Genomic DNA, 23,834 nt, shown 5'->3' with positions numbered 1-23,834 from the left:
GGCTTGGCGCAGCTCCAAAAAAAGCAGACCAGGCGCAGGGAAGATAATCATTTTGGGATTGTTCAACAATGTACAAAAGCAATGGTGAAAGAGCAGTTTGGTCAAATCCAATTAAAAGTTGGCCTTGCATCAGATAATCTGTCGCTCCTCATGGTGTTCTAGCATCAGTTACACAGAATAAGCACTGAATCACATGCAATAACACATTATCATGTCTAAGAAAATATGAAAGAGAGAGAACGTGAGCTGGTACAATGCCCATCTCTGTCGAAATGAAGTGGGTTACCAAGGCAATAATAGCAAGCAGAAGGAGAATGGAAATTTGTAGCTTGGCTCAACTCCAGTGGCAAACTTTGTACAGCGACAGCCATCGATCACGGACCATTCAAAATGTTAACTTACAAAGGCAATTTTCCAAGCTGTATTTCACCACCCACTCCCTCACTCTTTCCCCCACCTAAATCTCCATTTTAAATGCACTGTCCAACTGTGGAAACAGCATCAGGTGGCTAAGATCCTATGTATAGGATCCAGATTCAGCAAGGCGAATATAGAATTGGGACAGAAGTGTACAAAAGTAAACTGGTGGGGGAAAGTCAGTGCTGCAAAATCAACCGTTAAGGCTGAGAGAAATAAGCATGAATTGGAAAGGCAGAGGGAAGTGGGATCATGAAGAGAAAACTGTTGGGGACAGAGATGGAGGTGAAACAGTAGGAGACTTTGTGTGAATTAGAAGAAAGGAACCTTAACAAGAGAGCAGTCTGAAATAATACTACAAAACAGGAGGTCGCCACCCTAGAAGTTTTCTGCAGAAAATGTTGAATCTAGGGTAGAGCTCAAATAATGCAAAGCACTGGGATTCTCATGAAGGAAGGATCTGCACTTCCTTGAGCCTGCTTTGCCATACAGGAGGTTTCCCATGGTAGGGAATTGTAAGACAAGAGGGCATAATTTCAGGATAAAAGGGTGTCAATTTAAAACAGAATTGTATGGCACTTATGAAAGGTGGCTGTGGAAGTGAGGTCATTGGATGTTTTAAGGCAGAGATTGACAAGTATTTTATTCGTCAGGCCATCAAGAGTTATGGGGAGAAGGCCAGGGAGTGGGTTTGAGTGGATGAATGGCTGAGCTCATGATTAGAATGGCGGAGCAGACTCAATGGGCCTGGTACTGCATCTATATCTTGTGAACTATGACATGGAGGGAAGAGCCTGCTCATGTCACCTTCACATCTTCCACAATTTTCTGAAATCCAAGTGGTCAAATCATTGCAGAAGAAGATACTCAGCCAACTGACAAGTACATTTTTAAATTCTGCAAACAGAGCAGCTTTTCCACAACAAAGGTGAATAAATAAACCTCTTGGCAGGTGATTAGATTTTTGTTGGATTTTGGTTGAATATCACAGCGCAATAGTGATTCTGCTTCTTCCAACCAGCACCACAGTATTTGGAAGCTATGATGAAGTGTTTTAACGCATCAGGAGTCTTGCTACGATGTTGATGAGATTTGAATTTGTTAAGGTAACTTGGTACACGCTGCCATTATTCTGATGTTCAATCAATGACATTTCAGACTTAATGCCAGGTCTCCACATCTCCTTTGATTCTTGCACAGTGTTAGACCGCTGTGCAACATTTTTGATGCTATGCAGTTTTCCCCTCTCTGCAGATCTCAGAATTATACCTGCACCCATTGCAGGAAAGCAGCTATGAAAGCTATTGCATTCGGTTTTAGTCACCATACTGCAGGAAAGACTTTCACAAGCTGAAGAGAATGCACAGAAGATTGAGGAGGATGTTATCAGGACTAGGATGCCTGATTTGCAGGGAGAGGTTGAGCAGGCTGGAGCTTTATTCCTTGGAGTGTAGGGGTGATCTCATAGAGGCATTCAAAAGGAACAGATCAAGTAATCAAAGAGCCCTTTCTACACAATAGGGAAATTGGACATAGGTTTAAGGTGAGGGGAAGAGTTTTAACATGAACCCGAAGGGTAGCTTTTCCTTTAAACACAAATGGTGATGGGTGGGTGGATGGAATGGGCTGCCAGAGGGGGTGGTTAAGGCAGGTACTATTGCAATGTTTTAGAAAAAAATAGGATATATACTGTACCTGGATAGCGTGGGTTTAGAGCAGTGGCTTTCAAACTGCCCCCAAACTCACATTCCACCTGAAGCAATCCCTATGCCATAATTGCTCTGTGATTAGTAAGAGATTGATAAAGGTGGTATGTGAGTGGAAAGAAAAAACTTTGAACACCACTGTTTTAATTGTACCCAATTGATTCGCTGTGTGCATGGTTTTGTAACTCAATGACAATTTTTCTCAAGCAAAATATTTCAGTAACAAATGGATCCAGAGCAGTGATTCTCAACCTTCCCTTCCCACCCACATACCACTTTAAGCAATCCATTACCATCACAGAGCACATGGCATAGGGTGGAATGTGAGCTTAAAGGGGTAGTTTGAAACCACTGGTTTAGAGGGATGTGAGCCAAATGCAGGCAAGTGGGACTAATGTAGGTGGGACATTTTGGTTAGAGTGGGCAAGTTGGGCCGAAGGGCCTCTTTCTGCGTTGTATGACTCTGTGAAAGCTGATATGTATGCACCAGGATTCCAACCCTCCCTGTGACGATACAGGTAACAGAACAGGTGCATCTCCGTGTTTATTATTGCAGAAGCCTGAGAGGGTTTGGGCATAAAGCAGCACTACTAAAAATTCCTGTTGCAGGCACAATTTTAACAAGCAGAAACTTGGCTTTGTCAAATCACAACGTAAAGGCAGAACAAAATTGAGTGACCTTACTTGAAACAGCGAAAGGCAATTTCCACCTGCAGCCAAATGAAAAACAAAAGAGAATGAGGACTGTCAAAAACAAGGGAAGAGGGAGGAAACTTGACCCTGTTGCAGTTTAACATAAAGGGCAACACAGTGGTGCAGTGAGTAGAGCTGCTGCCTTATAGTGCAGGAGTCCCAGGTTCAATCCTGACCCTGAGTGCTGTATGTGCAGAGTTTGCATTTCTCCCCTGTGACTACGTGGGTTTCCTCCACATCCCAAAACCGAGTGGATTAATAGGTTCATTGGTTCCTGTAAATTGCCCCTGGAGTGAGGGGAGTGGTGGAACCTTGGGAGTTATGGAAATATGGGAGAATATATAGGATAAATGTATGGGTGTCAGTTGGTGCAGACTCAATAAGCCGAAGACTGTGTTTCCATCCGGAATGGCTCAATTACACTTTGACATATTCAGCCACTGAACCCTCCTTTGGGAGAGATTAAATTTAATTTTTTAATTTTATTTATAGCAATTCTGGCTATTTAAACCTATGCCACCCAAATTAACTTATAACCCCATACATTTTGGAAGATTCAGGTAAAACCCACGCAGACATGAAGAGAACATACAAAGTCCTTACATGCGGCTCCGGATTCGAACCCTGGGTTGGTGGCACTGTAACAGCATCGCACAACTGCGAAGCTAACTGTGCCACCGATTTGAATCTCTTTCCCCATACAAAGTTTTTTCCCCCCCCCCCCTCACAGTTTTATTCCCAATCTCCCTTTCAATCTCTCCCGTTCTATGACCCATCCAGGCAGAGAACTGATATCCAGCTACACAATGCAACTTTCTGCATTGGCAACAACTAGAACATTTTTCAGACATGAATCTCACCGGTTCAACGGAGACCCTTTGATTTTTCGATTGATGTACAGCGTTGTTCTGGTTCCTGTATCTGGACACATAGGTTCTTGGAGGGACCTGAGGTGGGAGAGTCTTGCTTCTACTGACAGGTTTTCCAGAAGATTCCCCCTTTCTGTCTTTTCCTTTGAAGGTGGAGTTCGTGCCAATGCTCCCGACTTGTATCAGTTTTGTATTTTCCCCATAGGTAGACATTAAATTGAGCTTTGTTATGGCATCATTCAAGTCATCATAGTCAATCAATTCAAAATCCTCACCAGAAAACTTTTGGCCTGAGTAAATGTTTGGAGGTTCAACAATCTTTTCATTTGTTTCATCACTGCTTGGTGTGAAGATATTGATATCATTAGGAATATTCAATTTTTCAATGCTCTCACTAGGTAAACCCTTGGGCCAATTGTCCGCTAACGTGGGAATTCGATTAGGCCCGAGAGGAACTCGTGGAGGGACTGGTGGGATGTAGTCAATAATGGAATAATCTCTTTGTTGGCAAGAAGGCCCCTCATTGGCGTGGAGGCCTGTACTCGTGGGTTGGTGAGTTGAGTCACTGTTAGAGGAGCTTGTGGTGGTTGCAGTAGTTCCAGATACACCCTTCCACAAAGGATAGTATTCGTGGTCCTCTTGGCATTGATCTGGTAGCCCAGGAGCAGAGGTAGAAGAACAAGCAATGCCTTCGCTTGGCAGCAGGGAACCTTTGCTATTATTGAGAGCAGGGTCCAACCCCGACAGACCATGGGACGCTTTAATGATATTGCGGTCATTTCTCGTTTGGCTGTATTCCAACAAAGGGTCCTCAAATGAAATCAGTTGTAGGCTGTTAATGTGTTTAGACTTCCCATCATCTCTCGTTGTTGTGCTGCTCTGCCGAAGCCTTGAAAGCGCGTCATACTCCATCTGAAGAGCTTCCGCCAAGGCCAACTCCTGCCGGCTGATACCCGAAATCTCCCACGGTTTCCAGTGTTCCTTGCTGCTTGTGGGTTGAGACATCTTAATGCTTGACACAGCTGAAGCTTATTCCTGGAATGCTTCATCAAGCGAAGAAATCATTTTGGATTCAACCTAAACAAAAATACAATTGATGCTTTAAATCATCTATTCATATGTATTTGTGGACATGAAGGACAACAGACCATGTCGCAGTTAAAATAGCATTTTTACAAGAGTGTCAAGAGAGTTGTAAAACAATGGATTATTTCACCCTTCGCTCCCCATTCGTTTCCAGCAGCTGATGCAACAGAAGCAGGAAAGGTATTTAAAAGAGAATATAATTTATCCATGAAAGCTACATTTGGGCCAGTGCCAACTCTAGGTAGATCAAAAATGCATGTAGAAGATTAGAATGTAAAACAGTGCAACACAGGAACAGGCCCTTCAGCTCACCAAATCTATACTGACCATGACATCAGTCAAACTGACTGCATCTATCTTCATGTGATCAATATTGTTGTATTCCCCTGCCTGTTCACTTATCTGTCAAAATGTCTCTTAAATGTATTTGCTTCTATCACTAACCCCAGCAACCTAATCCAGGCACCTACCAATTCGGTGTAAGATTAAAAATATCCTGTATATCTCCTTTAAACTTTTTCCTTCTCACCTTATTCCAAAGCCCTCTAGTATTTGTCATTTCCACCTTGGGTTAAAGACTACTTACTACATCTATGCCCTCTCCTAATACTTCTACAAGATCTGCTAACTTTTATACTTGCTGCACTGATCGATGAAGGTAAGCACGTGATGTACTTTTTTTTACGATCCTATCACAACGCCCATCACAAATTGGGCACTTCCATGGCAATCTGGTTATATTTCATGAATTATGTCAAGCAAGAGTAGCCACGTGATGCAATGGATTAGACACGCATCCAGTTTTAGATGTAACACAGTTTCCATTAGCTACAGGACACCCATTGAACTGTTTTGAGCAACCTTTTTCCCCTCTGGTTGCTAGTGGGAGATGCCACTCCAGAAACCAAGAATCCACTCAAGAGGCCACAGGGTCTCTTGGAGGAGCAAACAAAAATTTTGACCTTGATCTAGTCACGTTGAGAAGGTTGGAACCGAAGATTATTGTGACATTTACAGTAAAATTGTGTACTTTGTTTACAGGTTAGTATCATACTTAAAAACAATCAGATTTTTCAACAAATTTCCCAAAAATCTATTTCTTTCGAGCGGAGTCCACCCTATAACCCACTTTATACCTGACTGTATTTTTCTGCAGTACCTGTTATTAACAAAACCATCCAACCTGGCAGTTTCTTCAAATGTGAACATCATACCTGCAACTCCCGACCCTAGATTGGAAGAGAATGTGTTTCTCTTGGGAAGTATTCCCCAACATTATGCAGGCCGAGCTCAGTTTGGCACCCACCTTGATTCCTACCTGCCAACTGTACTAAATCCTGACCCCTCACATGCTGACCATTAACAGCCTCTTGTATGGCACCTTCTTCAACTTTGGCCAACAATCTGCTTTCCCCATCCAGATTCAAATCGCTGCCCATCTTCCCCTTCTACTTCAAACTGCCAACCCAAACATTCTAAAGAATTAGAGCTAGTACCTTAATATTACTTCATGTCATTTCCTTGATGCATTTCACATTGTAACTCTTCCTCTCTCCCCTTGTCGCTACCTCCTTCCTTCCCTGCATATTCAGATCAGCAATTTTTTTCCTCATAAATTTGCAGCAATCTCATCCCCTCCCTTCCATGCAACCAATTAATCCACACCAAGGTCTTTAAATTGCTATCCGTCCTTCAAACGGCCCACACTCGTTCCAGTTTCTTTATTCACTCTTTCTACGTCACTCCCCTGCCCCTCAATGGAGATCACTTTCTTTCTCAGCTCGATTCCTGGTTAATCCTCTCAACTCTGTCCTCTGCTTCTCCTTCCCATTGCTGCTTGTCTGTGCAAGTGAATGTCAATGTCTGCTGCGGGCCAGGATTGCTAATCTCAAGTACTCCTGTCACAGTCTGCAGCGGCATTTAATTACCGATTGTAGCAGCATAACGCACGAAGTTTAACTAATGACTAGGAGGGCGACCAGCAGTTCTCCTAATATTCATCCACAAACCGGTGATGCAGTGTTAAAAATGCTGACAATTCAAGCAAATTTCAATTAAATTTAATGTTATAAATCCTCATCTTTACTCGAGTCACCACAAAGCATAATTTAGACCGTTAAATGTCTTCCCAGTCAAATCATCCAACAAATGTAACTAATTACCAACTTCAACTTTCAAAAATGGAAAATGTTACACAGATTAGATGCTTTGACTATTTTGCACATGTCAACGCAGAAATCATTCTAGCCCCAGGGGGAAAAAAAAGCAAACGCAACCTGGTGCTGGAATAAGTGCCTATGGCCAAAAAAAAGACAGATGCCCTGAAACTGAAAGGATTAAACTCAATGATCCAAAACTCAAACTTTGCCGTGTGTCCCAACTTGCACCGTCTCTGCTTGCTAATATACATTGACCCAAAGTTAGACACTGATGATCCCACTTTCAATAAAAAAACAAAGCTGTATTCAAATTCTCGCATGAGGACAGATTTTGTTGAGAATATTCATTAGGAGCATTGCTTAAATCTGTCTCAAGAAAAATTCTGGAGGAATCTTGTCATCCAGCACACAGTCTCTCTGACACACTACCATTAGGAAGGAGGTAGAAGAACATCAAAGATCAGGATCATAAGGCTGGGAAATAGCATTTCCTGTAGGCTGTGAGATTGATGAACACTATCCTGTAACCACGTAAATAATTCCAAATATATATTTATTTTAAATTATATCCATGTAGTATGTGCAATTTTTAAGTGCTGAGTACATGCTCTGAAGAAATGCTGTTTCACTTTTTTGTACATGTGCAGTCAGATGATAATGAACTTTCCTATCCCTGCAACCTACTCCAGCTTTATAACTCAGGAGGTCTCAGCCTTTCACTAATTTTGGCTCTTGATCAGCTTCAAATTCAATTGCTCCACCATTGGCAGCCTCGCCTTCAGCTGCCAAGGATTTAAGTTCTCAAGTTCCTTCCCATTATTTTTCCAGACTCCCTTTCTGCCTTCGAGGTCCGCCTAAAACCTGGCTCTTTCAACAAGATTTCTGGCCAATTATCCCAATGTCTCCTTTCGGATTCAGCACCAAACTTCATTTGACAATGCTCCCTTGAGAGTTTACTGCGACAGCAGACTCTACATTAGTGGAATTTATTTTGAATTAGACTAGAGGGTGCAAGAAGGGGAATTTGCAGGAAATCAAAAGGAACAAGGTTCACAGAACAGTTCCATCAATGAAATTAGTCACCTCAAAGAAAATTAAAACCACAGATGAGTAGAGAAATGAAGTGTCCCCCAGTATAAAAAGAGGAAACCAGGAAATGAAGTGAGCGTATGTGGGCGTTCCTTTTGAGTTCAATGGGGTGAGTGAAATTAAAAAAAGGCGAGAGATGTACCGTAATAGGCAAACCTTTTTTTGGTCCCAAAATCTTGTATTTTTCATATATCATGTGTGAAAGTTGATCCTCCCCCCTTATTTTCGGCCCCAGCCAGCTCCCAATGCCCAGATGGTGTCTTTCACCCATACCTTAGCTGCTCAACCATCCGAGTACCTGACACGTTGACCGCTGATCCTCGCCCCGGCTGCCCTCACACCCATCCGAGCTCCTGACACCACGAGCGCAGACTTGCCACAAGGTACCGGCCATCCCCAAACAACACAGGTCTTTACTATGGTCAAAATTAGTAATTGTCAACCTCCTAAATGTTACTCTAAAAGTTGGTCCACAAAACTCGACTATTACACTAGTATATATGGTGCAAGCCATAGGAAGGGCTTTAGCCAAGAATGAGATATAGAGTCGCTGATTAAATTTGAGAGACATGAATTAGCCTTTGAAGAATCAATTAATTCTATTCCTCAAAGAACATGGAACCAACAATGCAGTGATTCAGTCACAGCAGTGCTGAGGCTGTGCAGTGAAGGATGTTGATTTATGTAAGGTGGAGTTGAGATCAATGAAGCATGGCGACCAAAGACAGTGAAAGAAAGCACAATGTTTCAAAACAGAATACTTATTCAACATGGACCAGATGAATTTTGTTTTTGATTTCACAAACACAGCAACTGCAGTGTTCCATAAAGTTTCTGGTCTGCAAAGACTATGGTTACCTATTAATTTGAAAATTAGCTTTGGGATTTTCCACATCATAACATGATTCACTATAGATCCTGGCTAATTAATATTAAGTTCTCAAGCTCAGATTGGATCGGGCCAGGCCAATTCATTTATAAATAGGTTCATTAAAATTTGCTGTTGATCGACTTCATGGGTGGATGGAGGTGTGTACAATAGTGGGGCTCTAAGCCCTGAGATGCTGGGGAGGCAAGGAGGAAGTTGTGAAGCTGGGTAAATCGGTAAAGTGAGTAGCTCAGTGGTGGGAACCTATAGGACAAAGATCACAGTGAAAGACAATCCCAATCTAATGAAGCTTGGAACCGAGAGCAATGAACTCTTGAAGACAAATATCCTGAAAGAATTTCAACAGGGGAGGGGGGGTCAACTTTCACACATGATATATGGACATCAAGGGAGAATATCACCTAGAAATATCTGTGAGAAAAATATTTGCAAAGAAAACACTAAGATACAGGAGTTTAAAAACTGTAAAAAAAAATCTGACTAAGGACAACAATATAATTTTGATGAACTATCTTGAACTTTACAAAAGGCAAACCAATTTCAAAACCATACTCCAATATTTGGACATACAAGTATCTTTTGATCCATCAAAGTTTATCTTTACTGAAGCCCAACATTTGAAATTATCGAGAAAGGGAGCCAACTCAAAGCCCCTGTAGGTCATTTATACCAATTGTCATTTTTGTATACTGAACATCACTACTGTTTAGTAAGTTTATCTGAATTAACATGATTTAAATCCAAGTTATGGGACCTGAAAAATCAGGCCATTTGTCTCTGACCAGGCCCTTCCTGAGCCTGCACCCGAAGGTTGGGTTGTGCATCCGAAATATTAAAAAGCTCTTGGTCTTAAGCTGGATTTTAAATTTCAAAACCTGAATGGATCTCGACAAGTGTTTCACTAATTGTAATGGGCTTTTGGATGAATTCATTTGGTGACAGTTGCGGGAGGAAATATCTTGCCTCACTAAAAGCTTCAACAGAAATTCTGCAGAATCTCAATGCCACACTATTGTTTCTGCTTAGAATCTTGTCCATGAATTTGCTATTCTAGTAAATTACAGGAAGAAGAGAGTGAATAAAGTCCTCTAGTTTTCCTTCACAATTCTATACTCAGTGTGAAAGTCACCTCCATTCAAACTTTTCCACACACAAAAAATGGTAAATAAAATCTATCTTCGCAAAAACCACAAGACCATTTAGGGCTTTGAATCTACTGTCAGAACAATACACAATAACATAACATAACATAACAATTAACCTATTCTTTCTCACATGGCCAATTTGCCAACTACCCCCCTCCCAAATTCTTCCACTAGGGGCAATTTATGTTCCCCAATTAACCAACCATCCTGCATGCCTTTGGAATGCAGCACCCATGCAGTCACAGAGAGAACACATGAATTCCAAGCAGACAGCTCCGGAGGTCAGATTTGAACCCAGGTCGGTGAAACTGTGTGGCAGTAGCATTATCTGCTGCCATAAAGGAGCTGTAACTAATGGTGACAAAGGAAACATTTTTTAAAATTACACACTTAACGATGATGGATGCAGAGGACAATCAGCCCCTCACCAGTCCTTGTGAAAGGAGTTTCAAAAACTGCAGATGTTTAACTCTAGTATGACTGTCACTTGTGTTGTACGAGCATCAATGCACCTTGATGCACCTTGGAACACCTGCTCTTCACCCCAGTTCTATTCACTCACTTCTACAATGGCAAAGAGCCCTACACCAATCAGCATTTTCAAATTGAATTGTATATTGTCACATCCTCCAAAACGCACTGGAAAATGTTGATTTGCCTCCTATCCAGCCCATTCATCTATCCTTGGGTAAAATGGGCAGTGCAAAGTTAAATGAAAAGTGCTGAGAATAGCATTATAGAAAAAAATGTTGAATTAACATAGTGCAAGGGCAGCATCATTTTACTGATGGGAAGTTCATTCAATAATCCGATAACAGCAGGGAAGAAATTGTCCTTGAATCTGGGTCATTTAAACTTAACAAGAATTTGTTTTATACATTGCCATCATATTATATTCATTAATTTGTGTTTGAATCCAATTAAATTCTCACTGCCTATGCAAATGTAACTTCCCTCATTAATTGTAATTGTGTACCTCACATCACAATGTTACTTGCACTCCTGAATCCATTGAACATTTGACAAGGTTATCTTGGGACAAATCATCAAACACAGAAGCTGGAAAGACTCAGCTGGTCAGGCAGCATCCATGGAGAGAAATGGTCAGTCAACACTTTGGGTCAGGACTTGAACAAGGTTTCAATTTGAAATGTTGGCTGTTGAAATTAGAGTGTCCCCACCTGAAATATCTATCATCCATTTCTTTCTTGCTGAGTACCTCCAACTTCTCTTTGCTTAATATTCAAGATACCTTTATTGTCATGTCATAATACAGAACACGTCATTAAACACAAAATTGCTTTTTGCCTGCCATAATATTATAATCATGCCTAGCCTGCCATCCGAATTTAGCATAGCTGAAGTTACTTTTCTTTGCATTCATCATGGAAGTTCTCCCTGATTCACATCTCAGGATGTGGCTGCAAGACCAAGGATCTTTAGTGGAAAAGAACCTCCCCTCATGTGAGCACTGCACTTAGCAGAGTGCTATTTAGCATCATGCCATTGGTTACTCTATACCAGGGGTGTCAAACTCAAATTCACGGAGGGCCAAAATTAAAAACTTGGACTAAGTCGAGGGCCGAACTAAATATTTATTGAAAATTTTCAACAACATCTGCATGTTTTCTCTTCTTTCAACATATGTAATGTTAAACTTTTTCTTATTAAAATAAATGTTTAATAATAGTTTTGGATAAACTCTTTCCAGAAGCATTAACAAATGAGAAATAAAATATTCAATAAATAATATTTCTCTATAGAGGATTTGTCAAATGTTGCTAGTGTGCTGTCGAATAGTAAAATCTGAGGGCTATTGAGAATGTGGGAGAATAACATGATTCCTGAAACAATCAAATGGGTGACTGATTGTGGGCATGAACTCTAGTAGAGTTATTTGCCATGCCCTTTTTCCATTGGTACAGATATCCTTTGATTTACACACTTTTCAAGTTTTATGCCTAATGAGCTTGTATCCAGGTGCAGGACCATTTTTAACCAGGAATATATTTATCACTGTGACATGAAACTATTGAAAGATCGTTTTATCCTGAGATTAAAGTTCATAATACTTACTCAGGCCTGTGTGCGGGAGGGCGGGGTTTGCGGGCGATCGGGTTGGACAACGACAGTGCGGGGGCATCGGCTCTCGCTGCAGGGCGGCATCTCGGCGGATCAGCGGCCCCGTCACCATGAGTCGCGGGTCGGCCTGCGGCAGGGAGGGGGAGTGGGCAACGGTCCTGGCGAGATCAGGCTCCCCCTGAGTTTCTCCCGGATCCCCCTTTGACCTGCTGAGTTTCTCCCGGACCCCCCTTGACCTGCTGAGTTTCTCCCAGACCACTTCCCCTTGACCTTCTGAGTTTCTCCCGGAGCCCTCCCCCTTGACCTGCTGAGTTTCTCTCGGACCCCCCTTTGACCTGCTGAGTTTCACCCAGATCCCCCCTTGACCTGCTGAGTTTCTCCCGGACCCCCCTTGACATGCTGAGTTTCTGCCGGACCCCCCTTGACCTGCTGAGTTTCTCCCAGACCCCCCTTGACCTGCTGAGTTTCTCCCGGACCTCCCTTGACTTGCTGAGTTTCTCCCGGATCCCCCTTTGACCTGCTGAGTTTCTCACGGACCCCCCTTGACCTGCTGAGTTTCCCCCGGACCTCCCTTGACCTGCTGAATTTCTCCCGGACCTCCCTTGACCTGCTGAGTTTCTCCCGGACCCCCCTTGACCTGCTGAGTTTCTCCTGGACCTCCCTTGACCTGCTGAGTTTCTCCCGGACCCCCCTTGACCTGCTGAGTTTCTCCCAGACCCCTTCCCCTTGACCTTCTGAGTTTCTCCCGGAGCCCTCCCCCTTGACCTGCTGAGTTTCTCTCGGACCCCCCTTTGACCTGCTGAGTTTCACCCAGATCCCCCCTTGACCTGCTGAGTTTCTCCCGGACCCCCTTTTCTTTCCGTGCCGGTGTCCCAGGACCTTTCCAGGGCAGTCTCCGCGCTCAGGACCGCGCTGGGATCCCGGTCAGCGGTGGAGGAGCAGGTGAGCGCGACTAATCCCGATCCAGCCCATGCCACTCCCGAGATTGGCGGGGGGTTCCACCCTACCTGCCCGACCAGCCTCGCTCTCCACGTGTACTCCGGGCACCTGCCGCTGGTCCGGTGGGAAGGCGCAGGGCAGCCAGCGCCCCCATCGCCTGGTGGGGAGCCCCAATCTTCCCTCCGGCGTCCCGACTCCATCTGCAGCTCCAAGAAACGCTGTGCCACTGGGGTTCCGGGCGCTGGGAAGCGCCCTTGGCTTCCCCTGACACCGGCCAGGCTGCACTGCGGTGGGGGGGGGGGTGGGCAGGGGGACACGACAGCATGTTTATAAAACCACCCACCACTACTTTTCAAGGACCAGGATTTTTCTCTCTCTCTCTCACCCTGGGACACAGCAGTTACTGTGCATGCGCTATACTGGCGCGGCGGCCAGCGGGCCACCTCTAAAACATTTTTGATATGATCTTGCGGGCCAAATGCAATTATATCGCGGGCCAAATTTGGCCCGTGGGCCAGAGTTTGACATGTGTGCTCTATACCAATGGGTGCTGACCCCTGGATTTCAATCTCATCCTACCCTCCGCTCATTGGGATTATCTAAAACCAGGCCAGTAAACTTCAGATGCAGCATGTCTCCTGCGAATATGAAAGGGCAGACCAGCAGTTCGGCTATGGTATATAGCCGAAAATTAGTCTCAAGCATTGTCAAGACTTCTCAGCAACTGCAATTCAAGGGACCAATGACTCATCACTGCAAAACTCTGGGGCAAGAAATTGGTGGGCGCGGTGTGGAGGAAGTGCAGAAAAACAACTGCAGTGAACAAGTTTCAACAAATAGTTTTTGCAAAACAGACCATTTAGTTTTTAAAATTTAAAATAGAATATATCAAAAAGGTCAATGAAACATTAATGTAGAACAATGTTCAATCGGTGCAGCTTGCGAGCAAGCCAAATCCTAATAGCTTGCAAGAAATGCATCTCAGAAAGTGGAAGTAAACAACGTGGATTTGCTTGCTCAATACAATTCACCATCTTGAACACTTGTCACCCAAAATACTCAATTCATGCCATTAAACAAGAGTCTAGCAACAATTCATCTTTCTTAGCTCCCCTGCCAGCATTATATTCCTGTCAAATTGATCCAACAACAAGCCCCAAAATGAACAGTCAGCAAACCAACACTGGGGTTCAAATTACTCCCCCCCCCCCCCCCCCCCGAAACTTCACCTGAATACTAAAAAGGCTCGGCGATTCAGAGTCTCAAACAGGAGGACATAACCCCAAGGTACGAAGAAATTTCTTCTCTCAGAGTGTGGTGTATCTCTGGAATTTGCTGTTCTGACAGGTGACAGTAGTTGGATCATTTAAAGTAGAAGTGGATGAACATTTGATAGATCAAGGATACAGGATAATGACACAGAGGAAGAGTCAAGGCCAGAACAGGTCAGTCATAATTACGCTGAACAGTGCCGGCAGGCTGGAAGGCCTACTCCTGCTCCGATTTTCTTGTGTTCTTCAATAGCAATTGAGCACACACTATCTCCAATAAAATTTCTCTGTGCTGTTATTTGGTAGGGATTTAAAAGACCATCAAGATGCCCTTTTGATGGTCATTGATGCTTTATAAAGCACTGGTGAGACCTCACTTGGAATATTGTGAGCAGTTTTGGGATCCTGATTTAAAATGAAAGGGTTGAGAGGAGGTTCATAAGGATAATTCTGGGAATTAAAGTGTAATAATACGAGGAGCGTATGACAGCTCTTGGCCTGTATTCATTGGTATTTAGGTGAAAGTGGTTGGGGGGGGGGGGGGAACTCTCATTGAAACATTTCAAATGTTGAAACAGTAGATGTAGAAAGGTTGTTTTACACAATGGAAGAGTCTAGGACAAGAGGGGACAACTTCAGAATTGAAGAGCATCTGCTTAGGGCAGAGATATGAAGGAATTTCTTCAGCCAGAGGGTGGTGAATCTGTGGAATTTGTTGTGGAGGCCAGGCAGAAATTGATAGGTTCTTGAATAGCGAGGGCATGAAAAGATATGGGGAGAAGGCTGGGAGGTGGGGCTGCGTATGAAAATGGATCATGATTTTCTGCTTTTATGTCGTATGGCCTTATTGCTGAAGGACAACTAACTGAGCTCCAGGATATCAATGTGGAGTCCTTCAGGGCAATATCATTGGCCTAATTATCTGGAGAGGAAGCAGCTAGACATGGGGGCTTGGGTTCAGTCAACACATGGCCCCTGCCTCTGGATGACACGAGAGAGCAATAATGGTCTCCATGATGGCATGATCCTCCACCGATCTCTGTCTCTGTAGGGACTTCTTTCTTTTTACCTTTTCCTCCTTCTTTTACTTTGCAACTGAGTGGTTGCTCTTTGCTCACCTTTGAATGGCTTGCAAAAGAAAACTTTTCTCTGGACACCACAGACATCATTGTTTTCAGTATCAAATACAACACAATAGTTCTCATAAACACATCCCAAAACTTCAAGATCTTGACCTCCTGGGATTTTCTCATACTGCCCTGGAAGGATGTGGTGCACTCAGCCATTGACTATATCCCTCCACATCACAACCATTTTGCCAAATTTTTCAGTTCACTGACAACAGCAAAGGTGAAATATTGTATAATTATAAGACAGAATACATGTAAAAGATTGAAAGTCTAGTGGCCTGATGCCAAGATAACCTCATTTTCAACATCAATAAGGCAAAAGACTTCATCATAAACTTTAGGAGGTGTAGAATCCACTCTCCTGTTCATATCAATGATACTAAAGTGGAGAGAGTAGCTCCCTTCAAGTTCTTGGGAGTAAACACTCCAGGGATCTGGCCTAGATCACTGTCGTCAACTTTCCGGCCAAGAAAATTCACCAATTCCTCTTCTTCTTTTGAAGACTGAGGAAGTTCAGCACGTTCTCCATCTCCCTTAATCACCTTTACAGGCGCCACCATCAAAAGCTGGATACATCAGTGTAGTGTGTCAGTTAACTCTGCCCAAGATTAGAAGAACCTGCAGAAGGTGGTGAATGCAGGTCAGAACATCATGCAGACCACCCTCCCTTCCATTAGCATCTCCCTCTGCCTTGGAAAGGCAGCTGACACACTTGGGAAAGTTTGGTTTAATTGAGTAGGTTTAAACTGGTAGGTACAACATTGAGAGCTGAAGGGCCTTCACAGAACTGTGATCAACCAAGCAATTACTGTGTTATGGAGTTAACTATTACCAGAGCTTTAGTCATCCAGATAAATAGGGATTCCAACATGTTAACTGATTCGTTCCCTGGAGATAGTTGAAAGGTGATGAGTCACTCATTGTAAGATTCTTAGCCTGGACATTGTGTAGCTAGAATATTTGTGCAGCTGTTCTAGTTATGGTTCTGGTTGGCAATGACCAGCTTGGTGAACTAATGTGATCTCCTCCCGAGTTATGTGGAGTTTGTCCAGCACAAGTATTGCTTGCCATGTATCAGTCCAAATGTAACTTTTGTCTTGGACCCATCGCACCTCTTCCTATCAGGGAAAAGGTTAAAGAGTGTGAAATAGTGCAACAACAGGCTTAAAGCCAAATTCTTCTCCGCAGCAATCAGGCTTCTGAATTAAACTCATGGCAATGCTGTCCTTGCTCTGTACGATTTGATCTTCTCATGGTAACTGTACTTTGCAATTTGCTTTTCTAGTTTGGATGGCTGTATACCTGCTAGGCAGCTTCCAGAAGAACCCTTCTTAGCACAACAGGAATGTGACAGTAAACATGAACTTAGTTCTGGGTACATGTGCCAATAATAAATAAGTGGTGATGTTTACATATTGCTAAAGTTCATTTGTGTATCCTCAGATATTATCTACACGTAGTTAAGTCTAAGACAAAAGTTACATTTGGACTGATATATGGCAAGCAATACTTGTGCTGGACAAACTCCACATAACTCGGGAGGAGATCACATTAGTTCACCAAGCTGGTCATTGCCAACCAGAACCATAATTAGAACAGCTGCACAAATATTCTAGCTACACAATGTCCAGGCTAAGAATCTTACAATGAGTGACTCATCACCTTTCAACTATCTCCAGGGAACGAATCAGTTAACATGTTGGAATCCCTATTTATCTGGATGACTAAAGCTCTGGTAATAGTTAACTCCATAACACAGTAATTGCTTGGTTGATCACAGTTCTGTGAAGGCCCTTCAGCTCTCAATGTTGTACCTACCAATTTAAACCTACTCAATTAAACCAAACTTTCTCAATCTCTGACCAAGAGTGTTTTAAATGTTCGTATTGTATCAGCCTCCACCACCACCCCTGGCAATATGCTCCAGGCACCCACAACACTGGGAAAAAAAAAGTACCCCTGACATCTCCCTAAACTTTCCTCCCTCACCTTGGACAGATGTCCTCTGATGTTTACAACTCTTGCTCTAGGAAAAAGATGCTGGCTGTCTACTTTATCTATCCCTTTTATAAATTGAAGACCTCTCTCATCCTTCTTTGCTCCAAAGAGAAAGGCCCTACCTCAGCTCATAAGACATATTCTCCAATACAGATAACAACCTGACAAATCTCCTCTGCATTCTCTCCATAACTTCCACACCCTTCCTGTCATTCTAAGTGTGGTCTCACCCAAGTTTTACAAAACTGCAACGTTACCTGATATCTCTTGAGCAAATGAACAGCAGCATTCCATAAGCCTTCCCATCTAACCTATCCACCTGTGCAGCAAGCTTAAGCATCAACTCCCCACACCATTCGGCAACCTGAACTAGCTCCAACACATGAACAGCAACAACTCCATAAAGGTATCTCACCACCACTTCATGTGGGAAGTTAGGGATGACTGCTGGCCTCATGATTAATGCTGGAATTCCACAAATTAATGAAAATAAATACTGGAGGATTAAACTGCTTCAGTGCACAGGGTTTTTTTTTTGCAGATTTTCAAACTTGAATTGAAATAATCAATTTAACACCATTCACAATTAACCTGTGGGGACACCCCCCCAAACCCTTGCAATAATGACAACTATTCGAAACACAAAACAGAGCTTCAAATGGAAAATTATTGACATACTCCAAACTGTGACCATTTTCATATCTGAAGATACCAAAAAAACCCTTCCAAAGATCATGTGATCAAAAGCGATAGTTCAACCAACCTTCACAGGTATGTTGGAAAGTCTCAACCCAATTCAAGGGTTTAAATTTCCCAGTGTCTCCTCCACAGATACTGCTGGACCCGCTGCATTTCTCCAGAATTTCATGATTTTAATTCTGACATCTAGAATCCTGATGATAAGAGATGAAGTAGGCCAATCAGCCCGTCGAACCTGCTCTGCCTAGAGCTGGTCCTGATCACTCAGCCCCATTCCCTAGCTTTCTCCTCATAACCCAGTGGTTACTTTCCACTTTAAGTATTCACTACGCCATAGTGATTAGTCAGGGATTGCTGCGGGTGGAAAGAAAAAGTATGAAAACCACTGTTTTAATCGTACTTCATTGACTCGGAACGTAATGAAAAACCAATGACAGTTTTTCTCAAGCAAAACATTTTTGTCAGTAACAAGAGCAGTGATTCTCAACCTTCCACTCCCATACCACCTTAAGCAATCCCTTCCTAATCACAGAGCACTAATGGAAGAGGGATCACTTAAAAGTGGGAGGAAAAGGTTGAGAACCGCTGCCCTTGATGCCCTGACTAATCAATTACCTGTCAATTCCTTTCTTTCCCCTCCTCCTTTCCTGTACTCCCCTCCCTTCCCCCCGGAGACATTCCTCCTCCTCATTATTGCTGTCCCCTCATCCACAATCATCTCCTGCCTTTGCCCCATTACCCTTTTATTCAGATGCCTGCAGGATTCTCTCGAACGCTGTTACATATTCCCCCTTTGCTACATCAAGGACCCTGTTTGACCTGATGAGCTTCTCCAGCATTTTTAAACCTGTTAATTTCTCTCATACCCGCTTTCAGGTGGCCAGAAAACCCCCAACGTCAAGCCGCCTAAAATACCCGAGTGAGGCCACCTGAAAGCGGAGAACCCTGACCCTCCTCAGGTCGGGGCATCCTCCGCTTCCGAGCGCTCGCCCCTCGGCACCTGAAAGGGGGCCACAGTCGACGGGAGCCGGCGTTGGTTCCGCGGCGCCTCTCCCTCGCTGCGGACCTTTCGGGTGAAGGTCGCTTGGCCGGCTCCGGAGCCGCATTCTCCCAGCTATTCCACCTGAAAGCGGCTTGAACTACACCCAAAGCCCCCCCCTTCCACTGCTGGATGCGGCAGCACGTTCCACAGACCCTCTGGTTAAAGAAATGATTCCGCATCTCGGTTTTAAATCCCTTCCATCCTGCCTGCAATCTTGTCCTAGACTCGGCGACCACGGGAGCGCCTACTCGGTCCTGCCCTTGCACATTCAAAGTGTCTGCAAGATTTTAATTTCTGTGATCAAAAGAGATGCAATTAATATCCTCCCAGGGAGGGATTAAATCCAGCAAGTTTTGGCTCCAATTATTCATCTAATAGGCGCGTATTGGAGACTCTGGAACTAAAGGAGCATGAATGAGAGCTGCTGAACTGTGTGGCCAACCCCGACAAGCCAGTTCAAGGCAAACGATGCATCTTGTCCCACCAGAGGAGACCGATGCAGCTCCATCAAAGCCCGTCTCGCCGCTGCCCGGAGAGAGACGTTCCCACTGGGATTGGCGACCGACAGTGTTTTCAAAGCCATGCTCGGATGTAAACCTCCTCCCACTTGACCAGAAAGCACCCGGTCACTATTTCTTCTGATGGACAAGCTCATTCTGCGTCCTTACCCCGACAAACCCCCCCCCCCCCCCTCCTTTTCCAGTGAAGGTCCCATTTTCCACTGAAATGTATCCTCGGGTTCCTTACCCCATTCACGCATCCGTCTCCAAGTCTCTGAAGACGGGTCCATCCCGAACAGGATGAAAATCCACCCCACCCCCCCCCCCCGGTTAGTATATTATTAAATCCTTAATCCATTTTCTCGACCATAGCCCCCCACCCCATTTATCTTGTCAAGTCAGTGCCAACATCTCTCTCACACACACTGTGACAGCAGCCCCTCCAGCTGAAGGAGCGCCCCAGGTCCCCCCCTGAATCACGCCGCCCTCCAGCCAAATTCCCGGAGAGGACCAGGGGGTCTCCGCCAGCTCCCTCTTGCTCCGACACAATGAAACGAAGTCCCCATCCACCTGCAGCTCAGAGGCCAGATCGCGGGGACTCTCAAACGGGAGGGAAAATCCCCCCACCCCCACCCCCACCCCCACTGTAACACTCCCTTCGTCTCACACAAACCCCACTGAATCCGGAGAGAAAAGGAACAGCAACCCCCCCACTCACCAGAAAAAGGGTTATTTTACCTTGGGTCTCTCTCCCCCCTCGATGTAGCAGGAGGGATTTAAATAGCCTCTTCTCCCCTTTAAAATTCCCGATGCATTAAATAAAGCTCAACATCTCATCGGTCTTTTGCGCCTCTCCATTCCCACACCTTCCCAATCAGAGAAGTCGGAATGTGAGAGAGAGAGAGAGAGAGAGACCTTTTCCGGTTTGCAGAAACCCCTGGTGGAGATTGAGAAATGACAGCCCATAGATGATTGGGAGGAACCTGGCCTCTGCTGGACATTCCCTGCTCTCACATTCACGCAGCTGAGCCCAAGAGAACAATTTCCTGGATCACAGTGGAAGTGTTGCAGGGCAAGGAGGGCCCAGGATGATTTTTTTTTTAAAAAAGGGACCTTCTGCTAGGACCTCGAAACGTCTGAACTGTACTTTGGCGACAGTTTTTTGGGGGGAGCTGGGGGAGATTTGGGTATGCCACCTGAATCTTGCAAATTTCTGCAGGAAAGCCTATTCTGTCTGGTCTGGAGGTGCCAGTTGCACAGGCCAGGAAAAGGCAACAGAGCGGTGGACGTGGCCTTGTGCCATCATGGGCATCACTCTTCACTCTGTCAGGTGGGCTTTTGACTAAGCGTAAGCGAGTCTTGGCGTATATTAAGAAAATGAAAATTGATATTGCTTTTTTACAAGAAACACATTTGAATGTGAAGGAAAGCATGAAATTAAAGGACTGGGTTGGACATGTATAATCTTCTTCATTTAATTCTCGAGCTAAAGGTATAGCAATTTTGATACATAAAAATGTATCTTTTGAATTACAATCAATGGAGGAAAAGGTAGGATGTATTCTTAAATTGAATTGCAAGATTTTTAGTGAATTTTGGACTTTACTTAATATTTATGCCCCAAATGCAGATGAAATATTTATTTCAGATGCATTTTTATGTTTGGGTCAGGCTAAAGATAATATTTTAGTTGGTGGTGATTTTAATTGTGTTTTGGAATCTTTATTAGATAAATCTCCAAAGAAAGTTAAAAAATCCAAGATGGCAATTCAGGTCCAAGCGTTGATGAAAGATCTTAATTTAGTAGATATTTGGAGACGTCTTAATCAGACAGAGAAAGATTTCTCCTTTTATTCTTCTAGACATGAATCGTTTTCAAGGATTGACTTCTTTTTAGTATCGGCACATTTACAAGGGAAAATACAACAAGCGGAATATAAAAGTAGGGTGATTTCAGATCACTCCTTGTTATATTTTACATATGCAACTTCTGAGAAAATTCAAATGGCCTATCGTTGGAGATTTAATACAATGTTGTTAAAAATATGGAATTTATTGATTTTTTGAAAAAACAAATAATTTTTTTTGAAAGAAAATTCTAATTCTGTTCAAAGTAAGTTTGTGTTATGGGATGCCATGAAAGCCTATTTCAGAGGACAAATAATTAGTTATACTTTTAAAATAAAAAAGAATCAATTAAATCAGAGTTTTGAATTAGAGAAACAGATCGATGAGTTAGAAAAGGAATTTCAGAAAGATGCTACAGAAGATCAGAAAATAGAATTATCTAGGTTGAAATTGGAATATAATACTTTGCAATCTTATCAATTTGAATGTGTGATTAATAGGACTAAACAACAGAATTACAAATGGGGAGAGAAAGCACATTAGGTATTGGCGTGGCAATTAAAGAAAGAACAGATTTCGAGGACTATTAATGCTGTTAGATGGAATTCTCTTATTACTTATAAACCTCATGAGATTAATGATGAATTTTATTCATTTTATTAAAAATTATATACGTCTGAAGGAAAACAAGAAACTGGATCGATTGATTTTTTTTAAAATCACAGTTGAATTTACCGATATTAGAGGATGCAGATATACATCTGTTAGAAGAACCATTTACTGATTCAGAAATTAAAATGGCTATGCTGGAAATGCCAAAATGTAAATTGCCTGGGGATGATGGATTTTCAGTTGAATTTTATAAAAAATTTTTATGATGATTTATCTACAGTGTTTGGGGATGTATTATGTCAAGTTGGAGAACATTATGAATTACCTGAGTCTTGTTCTAGTGCTTTAATTACAGTAATTCCTAAAAAAGATAGAGATCCTTTGAAAGTATCTTCAAATAGACCAATTTCGTTGTTAAATGTAGATTATAAAATAATAGCTAAAATATTAGCGAATAGATTGGCTAAATTTTTACCTAAGTTGATTCATATAGATCAAACAGGTTTTATAAAGAATAGATATGCTTCAGATAACATTTTGTGTGTGATTAGTTTGATTAATAGATTTCAACAATCTTTAGATCACCCGATTGTGATACCCTTAGAAGGAGAAAAAGCATTTGATAGAGTTGAATGGAATTTTTTGTTTAAAGTTTTGGAGAAATTTTAGTTTGGTCCTTCTTTTATTGGTTGGATTAGGGCTCTATATAGTAAGCTGGTAGCTAGAGTATTGACGAATGGTTTGATTTTGGAATCTTTTAAGTTAACTCGATCAACTCGTCGGGGTTGTCCTTTATCACCAGCTTTGTTTGCGTTAGTGACTGAACCTTTAGCACAGTTGATAAGACAAAATACACAGATACAAGGTATGAAAGTTTTAGACGAGGAGTATAAAATTAATTTATTTGCTGATGATGTATTGGTGTATTTAACAAATCCAGCTCAGTCACTTTTGCATTTGAAGGAGTGTTTAATACAATATGGATCTTTGGATATAAAGTTAATTGGGAAAAAAGTGAAATATTACCAGTAAGTGAAGGAGATTATTTAGTTTATAAGAATATTATTAATTTGAAGTGGACTGATCGAATTAAATATCTGGGTATAATTTTGAATGTTAATTATTAATCTTTATATAAATTAAATTATGCTCCATTAATGAAAAAAATTAAAACTGATTTAATTAAATGGAAAGATTTACCTATTAATTTAAAGGTAGGATAAATACAATTAAGATGAATATCTTTCCGCGTATACAATACTTGTTTCAATCTATTCCGTATTTACTTGATAAAAAATCTTTTCAAGTTTTGAATGAAATGGTTAGGGAGTTTTTATGGAGGGGTAAATTTTCGAGAGTAGCTTTGAATAAATTAACTTGGAAATATGAGTTAGGGGGATTACATTTACCACATTTTCAAAATTATTATGAAGCAGCCCAACTTAAATTTATTAGTTTATTGATGGATTTGGTACGGCCTCCTAGTTGGGCTAAAATTGAGATGGCAAGTATTTCTGAATTTGAAATACATCAATTTTTGTTTAGGTTAAATATAAATTTGTTACAACAATATAATGTGCCTATACTAAAACATTTAGTGAAGTTATGGATAAAGAAAAATAAAATGACAGGCTCTAGGGGTAAATTATTGGCTTTGACT

At 42.4% G+C, this 23,834-nt stretch overlaps 2 protein-coding genes across 10 annotated transcripts in view; one reads left to right on the top strand and one right to left on the bottom strand.

Moving 5' to 3' along the window:
• Positions 1–20,596, bottom strand: part of pik3c2b (phosphatidylinositol-4-phosphate 3-kinase, catalytic subunit type 2 beta) — a 148,152-nt gene extending 127,556 nt beyond the window's left edge. For 7 of the 9 annotated variants that reach the window (XR_011358511.1, XR_011358510.1, XM_069942020.1 and 4 more), the window contains exons 1-2: positions 20,453–20,596; positions 3,677–4,762 (exon numbers count right to left, since the gene is read on the bottom strand). Coding sequence is in view for 6 of the 9 variants with exons in the window: in XM_069942020.1 (XP_069798121.1) it covers positions 3,677–4,690 (1,014 nt within the window). In the remaining 3 variants the exon portion in view is untranslated. Of the gene's footprint in view, positions 1–3,676; positions 4,763–20,432 lie in introns of all 9 variants that reach the window. The other 2 variants (XM_069942018.1, XM_069942024.1) reach the window with 2 other exon arrangements.
• A 178-nt stretch (positions 20,597–20,774) lies between these two features.
• LOC138765164 (epidermal growth factor receptor kinase substrate 8-like protein 3) overlaps positions 20,775–23,834 on the top strand; it is a 97,469-nt gene continuing 94,409 nt past the window's right edge. The window contains exon 1 of the mRNA XM_069942016.1: positions 20,775–21,044. The gene's annotated coding sequence lies outside the window, so the exon portion shown is untranslated. The remainder of the gene's footprint in view (positions 21,045–23,834) is intronic.

Source organism: Narcine bancroftii, chromosome 5 (assembly GCF_036971445.1).
Source record: "Narcine bancroftii isolate sNarBan1 chromosome 5, sNarBan1.hap1, whole genome shotgun sequence".
Classification (NCBI taxonomy): domain Eukaryota; kingdom Metazoa; phylum Chordata; class Chondrichthyes; order Torpediniformes; family Narcinidae; genus Narcine; species Narcine bancroftii.
This window is presented reverse-complemented; position numbering and strand designations above follow the sequence as displayed.